This window comes from Lepidochelys kempii, chromosome 2 (assembly GCF_965140265.1).
Source record: "Lepidochelys kempii isolate rLepKem1 chromosome 2, rLepKem1.hap2, whole genome shotgun sequence".
NCBI lineage: Eukaryota > Metazoa > Chordata > Testudines > Cheloniidae > Lepidochelys > Lepidochelys kempii.
The window spans coordinates 157,763,378-157,782,869 of NC_133257.1; the positions used below are offsets into that span (position 1 = coordinate 157,763,378).

A 19,492-nucleotide genomic window follows, 5' to 3' on the forward strand; every position below is an offset into this window, starting at 1 on the left:
GTTTGAAGGCCAGAAGAGGGGGGTTGTGGCTGTTCCTTTGGTTTGGACAAAGTGTATGCTGTTGAATGTAAAATTGTTAGGGGTGTGGATGAAATGGAGGAGTTTGGAGACATGTATGAGGTGGATAACTGAGGGTTGTCCATTGTTTTGTAGATATTTGAGGCAGGAAGCAATGCTGTCATTGTCAGGGGTGTTGGCGTATAGGGAGGTGCCATCCATGGTGGCATAGGTGGTGTTCTGAGGGAGGTTGTTAAAGTAGCAATTTCTGGAGGAAGTTGGTTGTGTCCTGGAGGAAGCGAGCCCTTTGTGTGCTGAGTGGTTTAAGGATGGCGTCTAAGGGTCCTGATATTTCTTCAGTAAGAGTGCCGTGGCCAGATATGATGGGTCTCTGCCTGGGTTTCCTTGTTTATATTTTTTTCCCTTCCTTTCCCCCTAATGTCTGAAGAGCGGTTAACTGGCAACTTAATCTTGAATGGTCCCTTGAAATGTGTTAACTACTTATTCTAAACAATCTGTTCCACCTTGTATTTATGTAAGGGGACGGTTGCCCCCTTACTAACATTCAGTGGGGGTGTTTTAGTTGCTAGCTCCCAGTACTAAAAAGGGGGAAGGGTCAATGGGGAATCAGGACCCTGAGACTGACAGCCGCCAGGAACAATGGGGAGAGGCCAATGCTCCAGGTCAGCCTGAATGACAGGGCGAGCAGGCTAATCAGGGAGTCAGGAGGCCAGGGAGGTCCCGTCCTCTGTGTGAGCAGGAATTGCCTGGGGTCAGACAGAGTGGGGCCGAGCTAAGGAGAAAGCAGGGGCCGAAGCTGAGCTGGGGAGCAGAGCTGTGCCAGATCCAGAGGGACCAGAAAAGCAGCCCAGAGAGAGCAGACCCTGTGCTGGGAGCAGAGCTGCAGTAACCAGAGCCAGAGGGGCCAGAAAAGCAGCCCAGGAAGCAGGTCAGTGCTGGGAGCAGAGTCACAGAAGCAGCCTGCAGAGCAGACCTGTCCTGGGAGCAGAGCTGCAGCAACCAGAGGCAGAGGGGCCAGAGAAGCAGCCCAGGGAGCTGGAGGCAGAGCAGCAGCAGCAGTGCAGAGACCGAGTGGTGCAGCTGGGGCTGGAGCAATCCGGAGCTGGGTGCGGTGAGCAGCTGGAGAGAGCGAGGGGGACCCTGGGCAGCGGGCCCAGCACAGGGAGACGCCTCAGCCAAGGGGCTCTGCAGGCCAGGGTTGGATCATAACCCCGACAGGGCGGGGGCGACACTGGGAAGAAGGGTCCTACCACTTAGAGCCTGAGAGCGTGTGGCCACCACCAGAGCAAGTGTCCAACCCCCAGCATCCCTGCAGCACAGCCAGGGCCTGAGAAGAAGGCCTGGGACTTACAAGGAACAGACTGTGAACTGCCCGGACGTTCCAGAGACACTGTTTGTGATGTTCCCTGCCATAGGGTGGGGTGATGTGTTTCCTTTAACCTTTCCCATTATTCCTTATTCTTTTTAAAATTAATTGTTGATTAAATAACTTGCATTTGCTTTAACTTGTATGTAATGGTCAGTGGGTCAGAGAAGTGCCCAGTGCAGAGAGAGTACCCCGGAGTGGGGACACCCTAGCCCCTGTCCTAGGTGACCACAGCAGGGTTGGGGGTCGAGCCCCCCAGGAATCCTGGGCCCAGCCTTGTTGGGTTACAAGGACTCTGCCAGACAGGAGAGTGGAAGGGGAGTCCTCAAGGGCAGGGAGGCCACTGGGTAAAGGAAGTGGGAGCGAGGACTCAGATCCTTTCGCTAGCCCACTTCACTGGGGTAGGGCAGAAACCAGGAAAGTTCCCCACAAGAGCGGGACTGTTCCCCTCCTTACATTTAGCTGTGACACTGAGTACATTTCCCAGACCTGAAGAAGAGCTCTGTGAGGCCCAAAAGCTTGTCTCTCTCACCAACAAAATTTGTCCAATAAAAGATATTACCTCACCCACCTTGTGTCTCAGATATAAATGTTGATGTTAATATAATGGCAAACTTACTATGTAAATACTCAGAAGTCAAGGGTGCAGATTCTGGATCCACTCCAGCCTCTTTGCACTGCACCCCAGCATAAAATGGCCAGAAAGATATTGTAGCAGGCAATATGAGGATCAAGGGTAATCCTCTTGAGATGAAGAGTCTACATAGCACACATAGGGCACTCTGTTTGCTGAGGTCAATCTGGGGGAAAAAGGAGTGGCCTGGGGTGTCACCATGCCCTAGTGATCCCCAGCAGCATTATCAGTCCCTTGGGGTTGTCATCAGCTGGGGTACATTCGAGTAACCCTTGAGCTGCTCTGTCTCATGCCAGAGAAATTAGTTGGTATGCAGTAGGCCCAAGGTCAGATGAGCACAAAGATGGCTTGGTGTCACTTTTGTGACCACTTCCTGAGTTGCTCTGTGTGCTCCTTACCCACAGCCAGGCTCTGGGCCAGGCAATCCAAAAGTTAAGGTTCTTATAACATATTTTACAAATTATATTGTTAAATACAAAATTTAATACACAATGGGCCCAGTTTTATCTTAACAGACATGATATCTTGTAAACACAGAACTACCATTGACTTCAATGGAAACCACAACTAGCTTTATCTCTGGGTGAAACCAGTTACTGCCAGTGCAATCAAAACCTTGGGCCTAATTCGCTCTTTGGCAGCATGTGCATGACTCTCTGTGAGACCTATAGGAGAGGCATGCGTACAGATGAGAGTGCAATCTGGATCACTCTTTTTCACTTCCTCATTCCTGAGTACTGAAAAAGAGAACTTCACCATCCTAAGAACATATGCTTTTCTATTTAACAGCAAATACAAATGATTGTCAAAACATCCCTGTGTTAGGGCATGGGAGGAAATGAGTAATTCAAATTTTAAAGCTCACGAAAGCTTATGCTCAAATAAATTGGTTCGTCTCTAAGGTGCCACAAATACTCCTTTTCTTTTTTCAAATTTTAAAATGTCTAATACAGGTGTCTTTTGAGAACATCTCATTTATATTTTCTTCTAAGTATTATGGCTCACATCTTTAGAAATGCTTTTGCAAAAGAACAAGTGCACATTTGCCCACTTCCAACTTAGGCATGTAATGGGTATGTGCTGATTGGGATACAGGCCTAAGTCAGTTATGTATTAATGTGTGTTTGCTTTATTGTGTGTACACTTTTTGACCATTTATACACATTGGCTACATGGTTATTTCCCCAGACTGCCCCTCGTTGTTAAGTTTTACCTCACTCTGTGCTAAGGAACAAGACAAGCAGAGCTAAATCTCAGATAGCCTCAGAAACTCACAAATCCTCTGAATGGAGCGGATGGGCCGGGAGGGCCTGGAAGTCCTGGTGGTCCTGGCAGTCCCACACCGGGCTCACCCTAGAAGAAGAACAAATATGAAGCAGTGAATATTTCAGACCACATTTGAGCATGTTTCATGACACTGTGTTAGCTTGGTTTGCCGTAGCTAGCTTCCTTAGACCTAACTGTATTTTTCAAGTTTATAGAAACAAAAACTAACACAAGACTATTGTTTAAATGCTAGAAAGGGATGTGAGATGTATTAATTTGTGAAATAAACTCCCAAGAGAAATGATCATTAGGGTAAAGTAAAACTACTAAGACTGAACAAAGCACTTGGCAATGTACTCTAGGAAATAACCCTGCATTGGCAGAGAGAGGATGTCATGAAAGGTCTTTTCCAACTCTACCTTCTCAAACAAATTTACAATTGTATTAGCAGTGCCAATTGTGAGACAGGGATTTAATTCTTTATCAAAAGTATATTTTAGCATCAATTTCATTCTTTATGCATATCATATGCAAAAAGGGGAGATACCTCCCTTCTCAACATTACTACTCTCCTCCACAGCCTTTCCAAAATTACAGTCTTGTGATTTACCTAATGTACTTTTTCCCACTGCCCACACAGCTAAAGCTCCTGTTCAGGCCCTTACCATTTCCCCTCCTGACTACTATAACCTGCTCCTCTCTGGCCTTGCTAACACGCACCTCACCCTTACCTGAAGTCCATTCAAAGTACAGCTGCTAAGATGCTCTTCCTGGCCTGTTATGATCATACCAGAACCTCCATCCCTCCACTGGCTCCCCCTTCTTCACAGCTTCTACTACAAATTGAAAGCCTTTCATAATTTATCTTTCCCTGCTTCTCCACTCTTGCCTTGTATGTCACAGAAGTGAGCAGGATTTGGCCCTTGGATTATGAATTCTTTGGGGAGAAGAATGTGTCTTTATCGGTGTTTGAAAAACATCATGTTATAATAACTGAAAATTACACAGTCCAGATTCAAGCAATCAATTTAAATGTTAAGAATACTTGAGGTACAGTTTTTTAGGCCAAATATTAGCTCTCCATTTATGTCAGTTATAGGAGTCTTACACACCCCTTATTTGTGACTGCAGGTAATATACACTTGCCTTTCACTGGTGTCTATGTACTACGTGGACTGACACATTGAAAATGCTGAGGTGGAGGAATGTGAAATATTCACTTTGAACCTCATATTCACTTAAACTGTGCTTGGCTTTGAAATTTGTTGCATTCATGAACCCAAACCTACGGTCCCTAAAAGCGCAAGTGCATGGGTTGAGGTTCCCATACGAGTTTGGCCTTGCTATCTACTGGTTATTGCTGATGTGTGTGTAAGTGTAAGGGAAGCTGATGGTCTGTCACCCTCTTTCTCCGCTCCTGGGAGGTCCATCTCAACGTCTAATAATAATAAAACCAGGGCCGTCCTTAGGATTTATGCGGTATTACTAAACTGCTGCCCCTATGCCCGACAGCAGCCCGGCCTCGCAGCCTGGGGTGGGGTGGGGTCGGGAGGATGGACAAGGCAGAAAAGGATACCGAGCCCCCCGGCCCACCTCACGGCGGCAGAGAGTTACAGTTCCCCGCAGAGACCACCCATACCCTCTCCCTCACACAGAATGTGCGGCGCAGACATATTCGGCTCTGTGAATATGGCCCCTGCCTAAGGAGACTGCAGCACGTGCTGGGTGTTCGGGAGCCGACCTGCTCTTACCTGCATGATGGGTGGTGGGTGAAGCTGCCACTTGGGAAGGCTAGTTCCCTAGTCCACCTCTTCTCCCTGTGGCCCTGCCCATACTCCACCCCACCTCTGCCTCTGGCCCCGCCCCCACTCTGCCCAGGTCCCACCCCCACCCCACTGTCTCTCTCCTCTCTTCTCTCCCCCTCCCTGATCACACCCTTCCAGCCAAATCCCTGAACCCAAATGAAGCAAATGACATTTGAAAAAAAACACTCTTCTGCAATTTCTTCCTAAAGAAAATGGAGCGTGTTTTCCACCGCATGCCAGAAGGTGAAGACTGGACATGCAGATAGTACCTAATTAAAAGCAGTAAACTTGGGAATAAAAAATGTCAGTCACAGTTTTTTTGATATACCCTGAAGTTTGTCAGAGATTTATTTGCAAAAACTTTGTAGTAAGGGCAAGTCAGCTGTCCTGCTGAATACAATATTAAATATTAGGGAATACATGATGCAGCTCTTCTCTGTTTTACATTTTCTTAATCAGTATTTCTAAGCTGATTTTATATTTTAAATGTACTCTTAAGCCTTAATAAAGTAATCATTCCAGATTACTACGTATTTAATTTACTGAAACAAAGATATTATTTTAAATTAATCAGTCACAGAGGTTTAGTGTGTTCATAACAATGTTCACTGCTTTTAGAAAAAAAATTATTTTGTGCGATCTCCATAACAATAGACATATTCATGAAATTTCATCAACTTTAAAACATATGTTTCTGAAGATTTTAGGCATAACAAAGGATTTTGTATCTTACTAAAGTAGCTGTAGCTCACTAAAGCTTATGCTTAAATAAATTGGTTAGTCTCTAAGGTGCCACAAGTACTCCTTTTCTTTTTGCGAATACAGACTAACACGGCTACTACTCTGAAACCTCTTGAAACTAGTTAATCAAATAGTCAGAAGTAAAGAAAGGGAAACTTGTTTGTCCAGCTATCTGGCAGGAAAGGGGTGTTGTCCCTTTAAGGGCTGTCTTCAACAGGGAGGTGAAGGGACAAAGGGATGGACAGAAAGGACAAGACGACTTTGGAAGCAAGTTTTTTGTACTATAGTAATTAAAATTAAAATGTGTATTTTAGATAAGAGTGGTCTTTTGAAGGATTTATTTAAAAAGCTATATGTCTGAAGATCCAAGCATTTAAGGCTAAAGATGAATACTCAGATTGTGCATCTAAAAATCTATGCAAGTGATTTTATAATCTTCAGCAACACACTAATGAAATATTTTTAAAGCAAATTTTAAACTAAGGTCCTGTAGACTAACATGTTTGGAGTAAATATTACAGTAATGCACGACTGTTTTTGTCAGTAAATTCAGAAACTGACAGTATATATCTGGGGTTGGCAAATGCCTGTTAAATGGCTTCATTACCACTTGAACGGCTCTTTAACAGTTTCAGTGTTGTGCAAATAGGTTGGAAGGCTTTTTCCACTTCTAAGTGACTAGATCCCCTACAGAGGAAGACTCACCAGGCTGCAGCAGCTAGCTGTGGGAGCCTGCAGGAAGGGTCAGAACAGGATAGGAAGAGGGAGGTTGGTGGACAGTAAGACCCAGAGGTGCCCCAAATTTTTGGGTGCCCTATGCAGCTGCATATGACTGAGGAACGGCCCTGAATAAAAGCTTGCTCTTATCTAGCCTTTTCATCAGTAAATCTCAAAGTGCTTTACAAAGAAGGTTAGTATCATTATCCCGCATTTGACAGATGGGAAAATGTAGGCTCAGCGTGGGAAAAGTGATTTTCGAAGGACACCCAGCAGACCAGTGGCCAAGCTGGGAATAGACACCCAGGTCTTCTGACTCCCAAAATCCAGTGCTCCTGCCTACTAGGCCACACTGCCTTTTGTGAGATAATAAGTGTATGCGCCCACTTCTCTCTGTGAGTTTTTTGTGGGGGCTATATCATATGTGATATGTTCAATAAGGATAAGTGCAGGGTCCTGCACTTAGGACGGAAGAACCCAATGCACAGCTACAGACTAGGGACCGAATGGCTAGGCAGCAGTTCTGCGGAAAAGGACCTAGGGGTGACAGTGGACGAGAAGCTGGATATGAGTCAGCAGTGTGCCCTTGTTGCCAAGAAGGCCAATGGCATTTTGGGATGTATAAGTAGGGGCATAGCGAGCAGATCGAGGGACGTGATCGTCCCCCTCTATTCGACATTGGTGAGGCCTCATCTGGGGTACTGTGTCCAGTTTTGGGCCCCACACTACAAGAAGGATGTGGATAAATTGGAGAGAGTCCAGCGAAGGGCAACAAAAAATATTAGGGGTCTGGAACACATGACTTATGAGGAGAGGCTGAGGGAACTGGGATTGTTTAGTCTGCAGAAGAGAAGAATGAGGGGGGATTTGATAGCTGCTTTCAACTACCTGAGAGGTGGTTCCAGAGAGGATGGTTCCAGACTATTCTCAGTGGTAGAAGAGGACAGGACAAGGAGTAATGGTCTCAAGTTGCAGTGGGGGAGATTTAGGTTGGATATTAGGAAAAACTTTTTCACTAGGAGGGTGGTGAAACACTGGAATGCGTTACCTAGGGAGGTGGTAGAATCTCCTTCCTTAGAAGTTTTTAAGGTCAGGCTTGACAAAGCCCTGGCTGGGATGATTTAATTGGGGATTGGTCCTGCTTTGAGCAGGGGGTTGGACTAGATGACCTCCTGAGGTCCCTTCCAACCCTGATATTCTATGATTCTATGTGCCACTGCCCACCCATTCTGACTCGATGGGGCTGCAGGATGTGATCTGCCTTCATATTCTGTAGCAGAAGTAGGAAAAATGTTCCTACTGTCAGCAAGCGTTCTTCAAGAAGCAAACACAGCAGTTAGATGCCCCATAATCTCAGACAGCCAAGCCCTAGTGTTCTGTGCTTTTCTTTAATTATTCTGAATCGTCATCTGGAATTGCATCTCCCTCTGCTCCCATTTCGATTGTGAACTTAGCTATGTTTTTATTAATTAGGAGAATCATATGTCAGGTATCAGAATTTCAACTGCATCACAGTCACAACAAAGCAAAGAGGTTGGCCGTTTTTGACCTGTCACTAAATGCATTTATTCATTTGTTTCTTTGCTTCTACACAGTTTTGTCAAGTGGTTTCTATAGGGATACTCTTCAAATGTTCTTTCCCATATACACCTTTCATTTCTTTTTACCATATTCATATCCATAGTGCCAGTATTTAATTAGTTTGGGGCTATTCTCATTGTTTGCAGCCATGCACTCTTACAGCTCCTGTTTATTTGCTCTGATGCCATATGCTCTTTTTAAACAGAGGTTACAGTATTAGCACGAGCCAATGTTTGTATTTGGTTTTGTGCAGTTTTTACCACTGTACAACCATTTGGGGTGGGCAACTCCCCACCCCCACAAATTCTCAAATCTGGAACAGAGTTCTATATAGGAGCCTACTATTTGTAAGCATTTCTGAAGTGCCTCTCACAGCTTTATCTATTCACTGCCCAAAGGTTACAAAACCAATTGATAACCCACCAGCAGGGCAGTCAGTTCTCCAACCTGCTCTAGGATGCAGCAATTCCTGGCTTCCCGTTCTACAACAATGGCAGCAAAGAGACTTGCCGATAGACTTGCCAATAGATCCCGGAGCCTGTACTCACTCTTAAAAGCATACTCAGAAGCTAAGAGATGCTGACCACCGTCCTAGGCTACAGCTAGTCTTAGCAATTTTTGTGTGAACCAGGAAAAATTTTTAGGCCATTCCTACCCCATAAACATCGTGGAAAGGAATCAGTCAATCATATCAATTTGGACAGGGCAGGGTTAGTGAGATGGTTTTTTGGTGCAACTTTTAAACTTAAAACTAACTCACTGCATATAAAAGGGAGTGGGAACAATCTCCTATCCTTCCAGCCTTTTGCTGCAAGTAGGGTGACTAGCTGCTTATGCTGGAGGCTGTACTTAGCTGCCAACATTAAAAAAAAAATTAAAATCCAAGGAGCAATTCTCCAGAAAAGGGTCTTAGGGCTTCTGGATGCTTTTCAGTATGTTCCGAGCATTTTTTGCACTTGTAAAACAATGCCTTATGAACATCAGCTAATTAACTAACATCCGCTAACACTTCTGTGAGGTTCTATGTGTAAGTAGAAAGAAAAGGAGTACTTGTGGCACCTTAGAGACTAACCAATTTATTAGAGCATAAGCTTTCGTGAGCTACAGCTCACTTCCTCAGATGCATATCGTGGAAACTGCAGCAGGCTTTATATATACACAGAGAATATGAAACAATATCTATTCCCACCCCACTGTCCTGCTGGTAATAGCTTATCTAAAGTGATCATCAGGTGGGCCATTTCCAGCACAAATCCAGGTTTTCTCACCCTCCACCCCCCCACACAAATTCACTCTCCTGCTGGTGATAGCCCATCCAAAGTGACAACTCTTTACACAATGTGCATGACAATCAAGTTGGGCTATTTCCTGCACAAATCCAGGTTTTCTCACATCCCCCCCACCCCCATACACACACAAACTCACTCTCCTGCTGGTAATAGCTCATCCAAACTGACCACTCTTCAAGTTAAAATCCAAGTTAAACCAGTACATCTGGGGGGGGAGGGGGGGAGGAAAAAACAAGAGGAAACAGGCTACCTTGCATTACCTTTCCTCTTGTTTTTTCCTCCCCCCCTCCCCCCCCCCCCCCCAGATGTTCTGGTTTAACTTGGATTTTAACTTGAAGAGTGGTCAGTTTGGATGAGCTATTACCAGCAGGAGAGTGAGTTTGTGTGTGTATGGGGGTGGGGGGGATGTGAGAAAACCTGGATTTGTGCAGGAAATAGCCCAACTTGATTGTCATGCACATTGTGTAAAGAGTTGTCACTTTGGATGGGCTATCACCAGCAGGAGAGTGAATTTGTGTGGGGGGGTGGAGGGTGAGAAAACCTGGATTTGTGCTGGAAATGGCCCACCTGATGATCACTTTAGATAAGCTATTACCAGCAGGACAGTGGGGTGGGAATAGATATTGTTTCATATTCTCTGTGTATATATAAAGCCTGCTGCAGTTTCCACGATATGCATCTGAGGAAGTGAGCTGTAGCTCACGAAAGCTTATGCTCTAATAAATTGGTTAGTCTCTAAGGTGCCACAAGTACTCCTTTTCTTTTTGCGAATACAGACTAACACGGCTGTTACTCTGAAACCTATGTGTAAGTATTATCCCTATGCTACGGATGGGAAACAAAGGCAGAAAAGTTAAGTATTTTGACTGAGGCTGTAGAATTAGTCAGGAATAGATGAAGGTATCCTTCTCTTTCAGATCTGTATTTAGACCACTACCTCTGCAGCTACTAAGATGTTCAGCTCTTATGGACAAAAGCCACAATGGCTACTCAGCAGCAGTCCCAACCAATGCAGTTGCAGTGCTGGATTAGTTTGCCCTTAGTTACGCATTACTCTCACTTGGAGCATACTGTAAACAGCCACAATGTGTGGAGTTTGATCTTAAAACAATCTACTACTGTATTTGTACCATTCTAACTAAAAACAGGATGACTGGCTTCAGGGTGAGTATCTACATCTGAATATTTGTATTGGGAATCACGGAAAGAACCGAAGATGGAATGTGTGTGATTAAAGCTAGTTTGCTGGAAACTCATGAATCAGCTTTCCAAGCTGAGAAGGATATATAGACTTGAGGTTTTCTGACACAGAATGTAAACGACCATTGTAAACAGGTGAAATTCACCCATCAGCAGAGGGGCTACAGAAGTTCCCCAGTGGAGAACCACAAGAGCTCCTGCAGAGTGGCCATGCAGGGATCTTTGCATGTGGTGCAGCTGGGCCCTGCGCTAGCTCTGCATCAGCAAATATGGATGGCCCATTGTGTCCAGAATTACATGAATCCAATAGCCACAAACCACTGCATAGGAGATGGGTCAGGGTCACAGCCACTGTTCCAGCCCAGAAACTGATATGAGGTTGCGGAGTGGCTCCAGAGTTGTTCTGGGAGGTTGTGAGGGGAATTCTGTTCACCCCTACCTCCATGTACGCCCTTGCTCAAAGACCATGTTCTCAGGCTTTGTGCAACAGACAGTGGGTGAGGAGGGAGCGATGAATGTCACCCATTGTAACTATGTAATCATTGCCACCTCGTGGGGCCACTGAGGTCACCCATCTTTGTTCTGGTTCAGTGCTTCATAGCATGGTAGGTACACCGTGACACAGGGGCATGTGCTGAAGGTGCCTCAGCTGCAAGGCCCTGTGGGCTCTAGCACCTAGTGGGACCCAAAGAGTATTTCACCCAGAGCCTCCAAATACCACACTTCTGCAGGACACCCAGCTACCAGCTCCTCCCCAGCCATACTCCCAACAGCTTGGAGGCTTGCCCTTTCTGCAGCTCGCCTCTGCCCAGCCAGAGCAGGAGAGAAAGAGAGAGACGCAGATTTGCCATTCAGCAGATTCATTCCATTGGCTTCTGCTGACCTGTGACTGCTCAGCAGCCGATTCAGCACATGGGAGTATTAAAGTATTTGGCTTTTGCCAACAGAGTTAGATTTAACTTGCAAGTGATAATTTGCCTGTAGGTATTTTGTCAGCTTCCAGCAATAGCAGGTCGAAACAAAAGCCTGAAGCAGAAAAGGTCTCTGCTCCAGCACACCGAGGTGGTCTGGGAGAAGGCGAAGAGATCTGCATTCACACAGATCCAGTGACTCCAGCATCCCCGACCTGGAGGGGCTGCAATTCTAGCTCCCAGACTGGAATAATAGCCACAGGGGGCAGAAGGGGGTACCAGGCGCTCTACACCCTGCTCTGCATTGTCAGGGGTGAATTTCATCTTTCTAAGTGCTCTGGACTCCACCTGAGTTGAGTCTGAATGTATTTCACATCAGGGATTTAGGAAGTTTGACTTGTTTTTGTAACTGTATCATGATCAATGGAATTGGAATCCAGGGACACCATGTTATTGAAGGGCAGGGTTGCCAACTTTCTAATCGCACAAAACCAAACACTCTAGCCCCGCCTCTTCCCCAAGGCCAAGCCCCCTGCCCCGCGGCCCTGCCCCCCACTCACTACATTCCCCCTCCCTTGGTGCCTCGCTCTCCCACACCTTCACTGGGCTGGGGCAGAAGGGTTGGGGTTTAGGAGGGGGTGAGGACTCCGGGCTGGGGCCAGGGATGAGGGGTTTGGGGTGCAGGAAGAGGTTCCAGGCTGAGGCAGAGGGCTTCAGGGTGTGGGAGGGGGCTCTGGGCTGGGGCCAGGGATGAGGGGTTTGCGGTGTAGGAGGGGGCTCCAGGTTTGCGGGAGCTTAGGGCTGGGGCAGAGGGTTGGGGATCAGGGTTGGGGCACGGGCTTACCTCTGGCAGCTCCTGGTCAGCGGCACAGCGGGGGTGGGGGGCAAAGGCAGGCTTCCTGCCTGTCCTGATTCTGCACTGCATCCTGGAAGTGGCCAGCAGGTCCGGCTCCTAGCCGGAGGCGTGGCAGGCAGCTCTGCAAGCTGCTCTCGCCCGCAGGCATTGCCCCCGCAGCTCCCATTGGACGCGGTTCCTGGCCAATAGGAGTGCAGAGCCAATGCTCAGGGTGGGGGCAGTGCGCAGAGCCCCATGGCCCCCCTGCCTAGGAGTCGGACCTGCTGGCCGCTTCCGGGGCGCAGCACAGTGCCCGGAGAGGTAGGGACTAGCCTGCCTTAGCTCCACAGCACCGCCAACTGGATTTTTAAATGGCCCCGTCGGCAGTGCTGACCGGAGCCGCCAGGGTCCCTTTTCGACCGGGTGTTCCCGTCAAAAACCGGACAATTGGTCACCCTATTGAAGGACACTACGAAAACAGGAAAGGTGGGGAGTTAGGCTGGAAGCAATGCAGCCACGTGGACAAAGCAATGCACAGGATTTAATAAAGTTCCACTTGTTCAACTTAACCAGCGTTCAGCTTCACACTTTGCTAATGAAACACTGACCAGTTAACATTAATGATTCATTTGTCCATTTGTCTAAATTGCTGGCTGAATTTTTCAAGTGGAATGCAGCAATTGATTCACCTGCACTAGCTACCCTCAGCTCAGCAGAGATAGGAGTAGTCACTTCAAAATGTGAACATTGATTTTGTCTACTCTGCAAGGCTAAAATAGGACTGTACTCTAATCTCCTACATAGTTTATCTGGCAGAGTGTAGTCACAGTCACACATACAAGGCCCTTCATTTTTTGTTTAATATTTCTCAGAAAGGTATTGGTGTTTATTATGAAAAATTTAAAGTGGGTGAAAATTGGCACAAAATATTAACTTCTGGGTAAATATTGGGGTTAATATTGGAGGATCGGAGGAGAGAGAAAAGTAAGAGTATTGAAAGTAAAAGCAGTTTAATGCCCTGGTTTACTTCATGAATAGTACATTAACAGTACAAACACATATGCGCGCGTGCGTATCTTCTACTATATTAACTTATTTGACAGCCTCATATTTACACGTGGACTAAAGTATGAACATAAACATATCTACCTAATGTAATGCACTGGGTTTTCTTAACATAATCAGTATTTTCATGTACTTGAGTATTCCAAAATTCAGGTGAAAATTAGTAACAGAACAGGAATTTTTTTGGTAGAAATCAGTAAAACCTGAAAAGGAAGGGCCTTGCACACATAACACTGCAATTTTTCCAACTGTGTCTTGTTTCTTTTACTAAGAGTTACACATTTATCTTCTCCAACTCTAACATATTCCTGTGAAAGCTTTACTATTTATATAAGCTATATTTATACATCTTCTGGCAAAATCCTTAGGGCTTTATTGTGACTTACCTTTGAATAGATGCATGGCGGGGGAAAAGGGTGCATAAATTCTTCTTGTGTTTTCTGTATTTTATTTCTTTTCAGAACATATCAAATTAACACAAAAGCAAAAGATGAATGGTAGCTAACCCAATTGGTTCTTAAACACTGATAGGACACGTACCTTTTCTCCTTTAAGGCCGTCCTCTCCCTTCAAACCTGGCAATCCCTGAAGTCCTCTTTCACCCTAAAAAGACATTTTTATTCAATATTTTCTTTCCATTAAAATATCATTCCTATAAATGATGAATATTTAGAAAACCAAAAAGTGCCCATAGGAAAGTTGCTATAGTCTATTTGGAAGGAAGCTAGAGTGTGAAAAGTTCTCACCTGATTTTTCCCATGTATCTGTGATTGATTAATATATTAGCAGACCTTTTATAGGACAGTAGAGGATTACCTGAACTCTTGGAATAGTTCTCTATTTGTTCTGCATTTCCTCAATGTGATAATAGTAGGCAGATTCCAGGCTGACATTTTGTCTTCGCCTGATCTAAATTATTCATTTCCAAAATGGACATTGGAAGGTCACCAGTTTCAATTTCACACCAAGGTAATGGGCAGTAGGGAAGAGGACAGTTGGATATTTTCCTGTGGAAATACTTAAGTAATATACTGCTGTAAGCTGCTATTCGAGGTGCCACACATCATGTCTCAACATGAGGTGCTGACTGCACTCATCTCCTACTGGAATCATTAGAGCCCCATGCTGCAAGATGCTGAGCACCCTCAATTTCCATTGAGTTCAATGGGTGCTAAGTGTCTCACGGAAACTATGTAGTACCTTGCAGTATTCTAATAGTACCTTGCAGTATTAGGCCTCAAGTTTCCTTTTAACCCTCAGGGTTCTAATAAATGTCAACTCCCAAACCCCAACTAACCCTCCTATCCCATGGTGTATTTTCCCCCCAGTACAATATGCAGATTCTGTGTTCCATATAAGGCTTGAGCCTTTGCTCATTGAAGTCTATAACAAAGTTCCCATTGATTTTAAGTGGTGCAGGATAAGGCTATCAAGTGCAATGAATTAGCCAGCTAACCTAAGATTCTGGAACGAAATGCAGAGGAAAATGAAGCTCAGATTTATGTTTATTTGTGACCTTTTTCTCCAAGGAATCTGGACAATGGTGTGTGTTAGTCGTATCCACTGTCAGAGTCTAACCATGATAGCACTGTGCTAACTGTAAAGACCCATGAACTAGATGCAGTAAGAATCAAATGTACGCACAGGATTTCATTTTTTTCTTTGTGATTAATACTGATTTCTCAGGTGATTAAATAGTTATGGCAAAATGCTTTTTACGCATTCAGGCCCCAACCCTGAAAACACTTGCACATGGGCTTTCCTGCACTACTGCGAATGGTACATTGATTTCAATGTGATTGATCATAGTAGCATAGTTGAGCGTGTGTGAAAGTATTAGCATGATAGGGGCCTAACTGCACACAGAAAAAATGGTTTCAGAACATAAGTAAAGCTGCAACAAGATTGCTAAAGGAGGAAATACGACTCTTTATACTACAGAGAACTGTAAAAGAAAAACATATCCAAACATGCAGAGTGTTTAAAGTGTTGCTCCCGCAGAAATAAAATTCTTAATTACTTTATATAATTGAAGCATTTTCCACAGAACATTTTGTCATGGCTTTTGTTTAAAAAATGTGTTCTGCTTACAGTTAAAATGCTAAGAGCAAGAAAGCATAGTGCAAAGCTGAAAAGGTCAGCTTCTTCTGCTGGTACAGCTTTTCTAATGAGAAATCATTTCTCCGAAATATGAATTGACCTTGTGCAATAATAACTCGATTTCTTTGAGCATGGAGTATGAACAGAGATTTGTGGATAGATGAAGCATTTTGCTTGCCTGTCGGGCTGAATAATTAACTCCCTCACCACTGGATTATTTGTATTGACTATTATAAAAATGTGACCCTCCCCGAGGAGTGTTTACAGAGGGCAGGAACAGACAAAGTTTTTAGCATTTGTGTGGGAGATTTCTGGAAGGGGACAGGGGTGCATAAGGTAGATGATATCCCCACCCAGATGGGAGGAAGTAGGGAAAATACAGCAAGAGGGTGGGGAGTGGGAAAATAGAAAAGTCATGTAGGTAGTGTAGCTGGAAGATGCATCACACTAGAGCATTGCAGAGGGCACATGGGTCACAGCAGCTGAGAAGAGAGTTGGGGGACTCTTGACTCTGGGAGAGTGGATAGAATGTGGCAGCTAGGAGAGAAGCCAGAGACCTGGGAGCACGGGAGAAGGTTGACAGAATGACACAGGTGAGAAGCCATTGGGGAACACCTGAGCATGGAAGAAGATCACACCAAACAACAGCAAAGATGAAAAATGCACTGGGACAATGTAATATGGGAGTGGGCAGGGTGGGTTTCAGGAGCTGGGAGGCAGGTTTGAGTCAGGGGAGGGAGGAGCAACAGGGCAATTGAAGAGGTGGGAAATGGGCAGAGGAGCAGTGGTGATCAGGAGTATGTGGTAGCTGTGGGCAGGGTGGAGCCAGGGAGTGAGGGCAGGTGGTGTGGGTCAGTTAATGTGACAGAGTTGAGGACACAGAGGAATGGGGGTGGGGAAGGCAGATGGAAGCTGTGGAGGAAGGATTGTACCAGCTGAGGTTAGGAATAGGAGATGGGGAAGCAGCTGGGAGTTGGGTGAGTGCAGTAGTTTAGGGCGGGTAATCAGATGTTGTTCTCACCTTGCTCTTAACACAGTACATACACTGAAAAGGGTCCAAGTATATCCTCTTCTTGGGGTTTCCTTTGTACTAACTTACATAGCAGTAAACAACTTCCTGTCAGAGCTTGGCTTCTCAAAGGGTTGGTCTATGCAGGGCTCCTCTCTTCTTCCTTCTAGTTCCCTCTCCCTTGAGAGAGCTCCTGTATAAACCTGGGTTGGAGCACAAAGTGCCCACCTGGTCTGGCAGCCAGCGTGAATCAGCAGGTGAGCCCTTCATCGCTAGCTACACAAGATCCTATAGGCTGACACCTTATTAAGGCCTAGAAGAAAGGGATTGAAGGGAGAAGCAGCTGGGAAACTGAAGGCTGCAATGCATCCCTTTGTTTACATAATGGTTACAAACACAGCTTTACAGCCATAAGTCATGGTGAAGGAGTTAGTTCAAGCTATTTGCCAACCTTAAACAGTATTCACAAAACAGAAGAAAGACTCCAGGACTTCTGAAATCTGTCACTTTAGAAACATGGTAATGTACATGTGAAACAGACCCGTGATCAGTCAAGGCTGGTCACCTGTCTGGTAGGGGTCTGTACCAAATGCCTGTGATGCACTTTGAAACATTACAGTCTTCTTGCTTTTTGTTATAACGTAGTGCAGCAGTTTACCAAAGCTGCCTCCTGAGAACAGGGTTGCAAAACAGCATTGTATAGCTTAAGATCAAACTTAGCTGAGTGTCAGTCTGGCAAAGACATGCTAGGTTTCTTTCTCTTCAATGAACTAAAATATGCATGGAAAAGGTACTTACTGGCAAGCCATCTTTACCAGGAATGCCCTAAAAGAAAACACCCATTTTAGAAAGGTACATAGAACATGTATAAAGTAGAAGAAGGGGGATAAAAACAAGTAACTGCATCTTAATGGCCAGCATTTCATGCTGTGACAAAATATCAAAACAGAATTGGGATCTGTATTGTGTTACCATGTGCACTATTTTGTATACGTATTTAATTGGGGGCATGTATTTGTGATCAAGGAGAGAGTGAAGTATAACACACTCTGTGTATCCAGAAGCTGCAGCCTACAGGGGATACATAAACCATGCTTCTTGGGAGCTACACAACCTGTCCATCCAACATTTCTCAAAATGCAAGTGCCATCCTTGAGGAGCTTGGCTGATGCCTCAGCAGTTGTGCTGTTTTACACCTTTTGGGCTGGAATCGCCATGGTCAGGCACCTTGTAGAACCATTGACACATGTTCAAAGGACTACCATTTTGATGTGGTATGATTAGACACCCACTTTGACTACACAGGGTGCAAGGCAGTAGAGAATCAGCCCTTCACCCGTGTGTGATAAATGAATATTAGTCTCTCTAGATGATTTGTGAGGCTTCAACAGAGATGCAGTACTCACAGGTTCACCGTCTCGCCCAGGTTTTCCTAGGGGGCCAGGGGGTCCTTGAATCCCTGTCTGCATTTCTTCTAGTTCTGACTTTCCTGGTGGTCCTGGTGGCCCTCGTGGCCCTTGCTCTCCTTTTTCACCTCTCTCACCTTTTTGACCCTAAGAATGTAAAATATACAATAATAGGTTTTATTATTTTCTTTCTGTTATTTTAACATATTGCCATTGTATCTACAGGCCTCACACCAGTTTGGGGCCCCATTGTGCTAGGCATTGTACAAACATATATTACAACCAACTCAGGGTATTAAACCTTGTTCTGACTAATCAAGATGAATTGATCATTCAACTAAAATGGGATGATTGCCTGGGTACAAGTGGTCATGACCTAATTTCACCAGTTGTGTGCAGACAGAATATAGTCCCCAACCAGCAACATATACACTTGGTGCTTTAAAAAAGCCAGTTTCCCACACAAAACTGAGTGGGAGGAGAATTTAAACATAAAAATGTTAATAATAATGGGCAGTTATTTAAGAATGCTTTGTTAGGCACCCCAAAAAAATCCAACACCCTTGCCTCACCCCACACACAGTTCAGCGGTCATAAAATAAGGCTTCTTTGGTTAAAAAAAAAATCAACCAGTGAAGTGAAGTGAAAGCAGTCATTACCACATATATGGAAAAAAGTAGGAAGCTGATAGTAATGAGTACAAATCAGCAGTTAATAAATACAGACAATTGATAAGGGAGGCTAAAGGCATCAATGACCAGCAGGGTAAAGGACAATATCAAAAGAACATCCCAAGCAGTGGGTCTAGCTTCTATTTAAAAAAAAGTCATAGGCATGCTCTATCTCCCTCTTAAAGGTGGAATAAGAGTTTTATTTGTCCACCCCTAAGCTGGGAGGACATGTACCAAAACAAAACAAACAAAGGCAGAATTCAGTTCCCTAGCTGGGGTTTTCTAGCCCACAATCTTCCAAGGTTTTAGCCCCACCATCCAGAAGCAGGAAGCCAATAGCTTCCAATATTTGAATTGCCCCCTTTCACGGACAGGAGAACTATTATCTGGCCCCTCTCTGTTCCTGATTGGCTCTAGACTCTGCTTTCATTAGAGGTCAGGTGAGGCTTAAACCAGGACAATTAGTCCCTGTCTTTCCGGCCAATTGGTGGTTAAGGCAATCCAACTGATTCCCAGGTGTCAGGAATCTTTGATGCCCTTTTGATTCCCAAAAGAGAGCCAGAATGGAATTCAAACAAACAAAAACACACACACACAAACCAAATGCTGCAGCTCACACAGAAAAATAAAATGTACCCCACAAGACAAGATGATCTTTCATATTCCATTTGTATCACTCCCCTAATCACACCACACACAAAACAATGAGTTGTATAAAATATAGAATCCTCTCCTAAAGTATATACCCCACAGAGCACCAGAACACCCTCTCACAGAAAATAAAAACTAGTTCTTTACACATATCAGAAACAAACTAAATCCTACCAATGGTATTGGTCCAAAATCAGATGAATGGTAAAACTGTCAATCATGCAATA

The 19,492-nt window shown here is 44.8% G+C and overlaps 1 protein-coding gene across 9 annotated transcripts in view; it reads right to left on the reverse strand.

The window, feature by feature from the left end:
* COL15A1 (collagen type XV alpha 1 chain) overlaps positions 1-19,492 on the reverse strand; it is a 282,092-nt gene that overhangs the window by 128,477 nt on the left and 134,123 nt on the right. For 8 of the 9 annotated variants that reach the window (XM_073332560.1, XM_073332562.1, XM_073332559.1 and 5 more), the window contains 4 exons: positions 17,944-18,090; positions 17,336-17,362; positions 13,969-14,031; positions 3,294-3,371 (listed from right to left, as the gene is read on the reverse strand). In XM_073332560.1, the coding sequence (XP_073188661.1) occupies positions 3,294-3,371; positions 13,969-14,031; positions 17,336-17,362; positions 17,944-18,090 (315 nt within the window). The remainder of the gene's footprint in view (positions 1-3,293; positions 3,372-13,968; positions 14,032-17,335; positions 17,363-17,943; positions 18,091-19,492) is intronic. The other variant, XM_073332555.1, reaches the window with a different exon arrangement.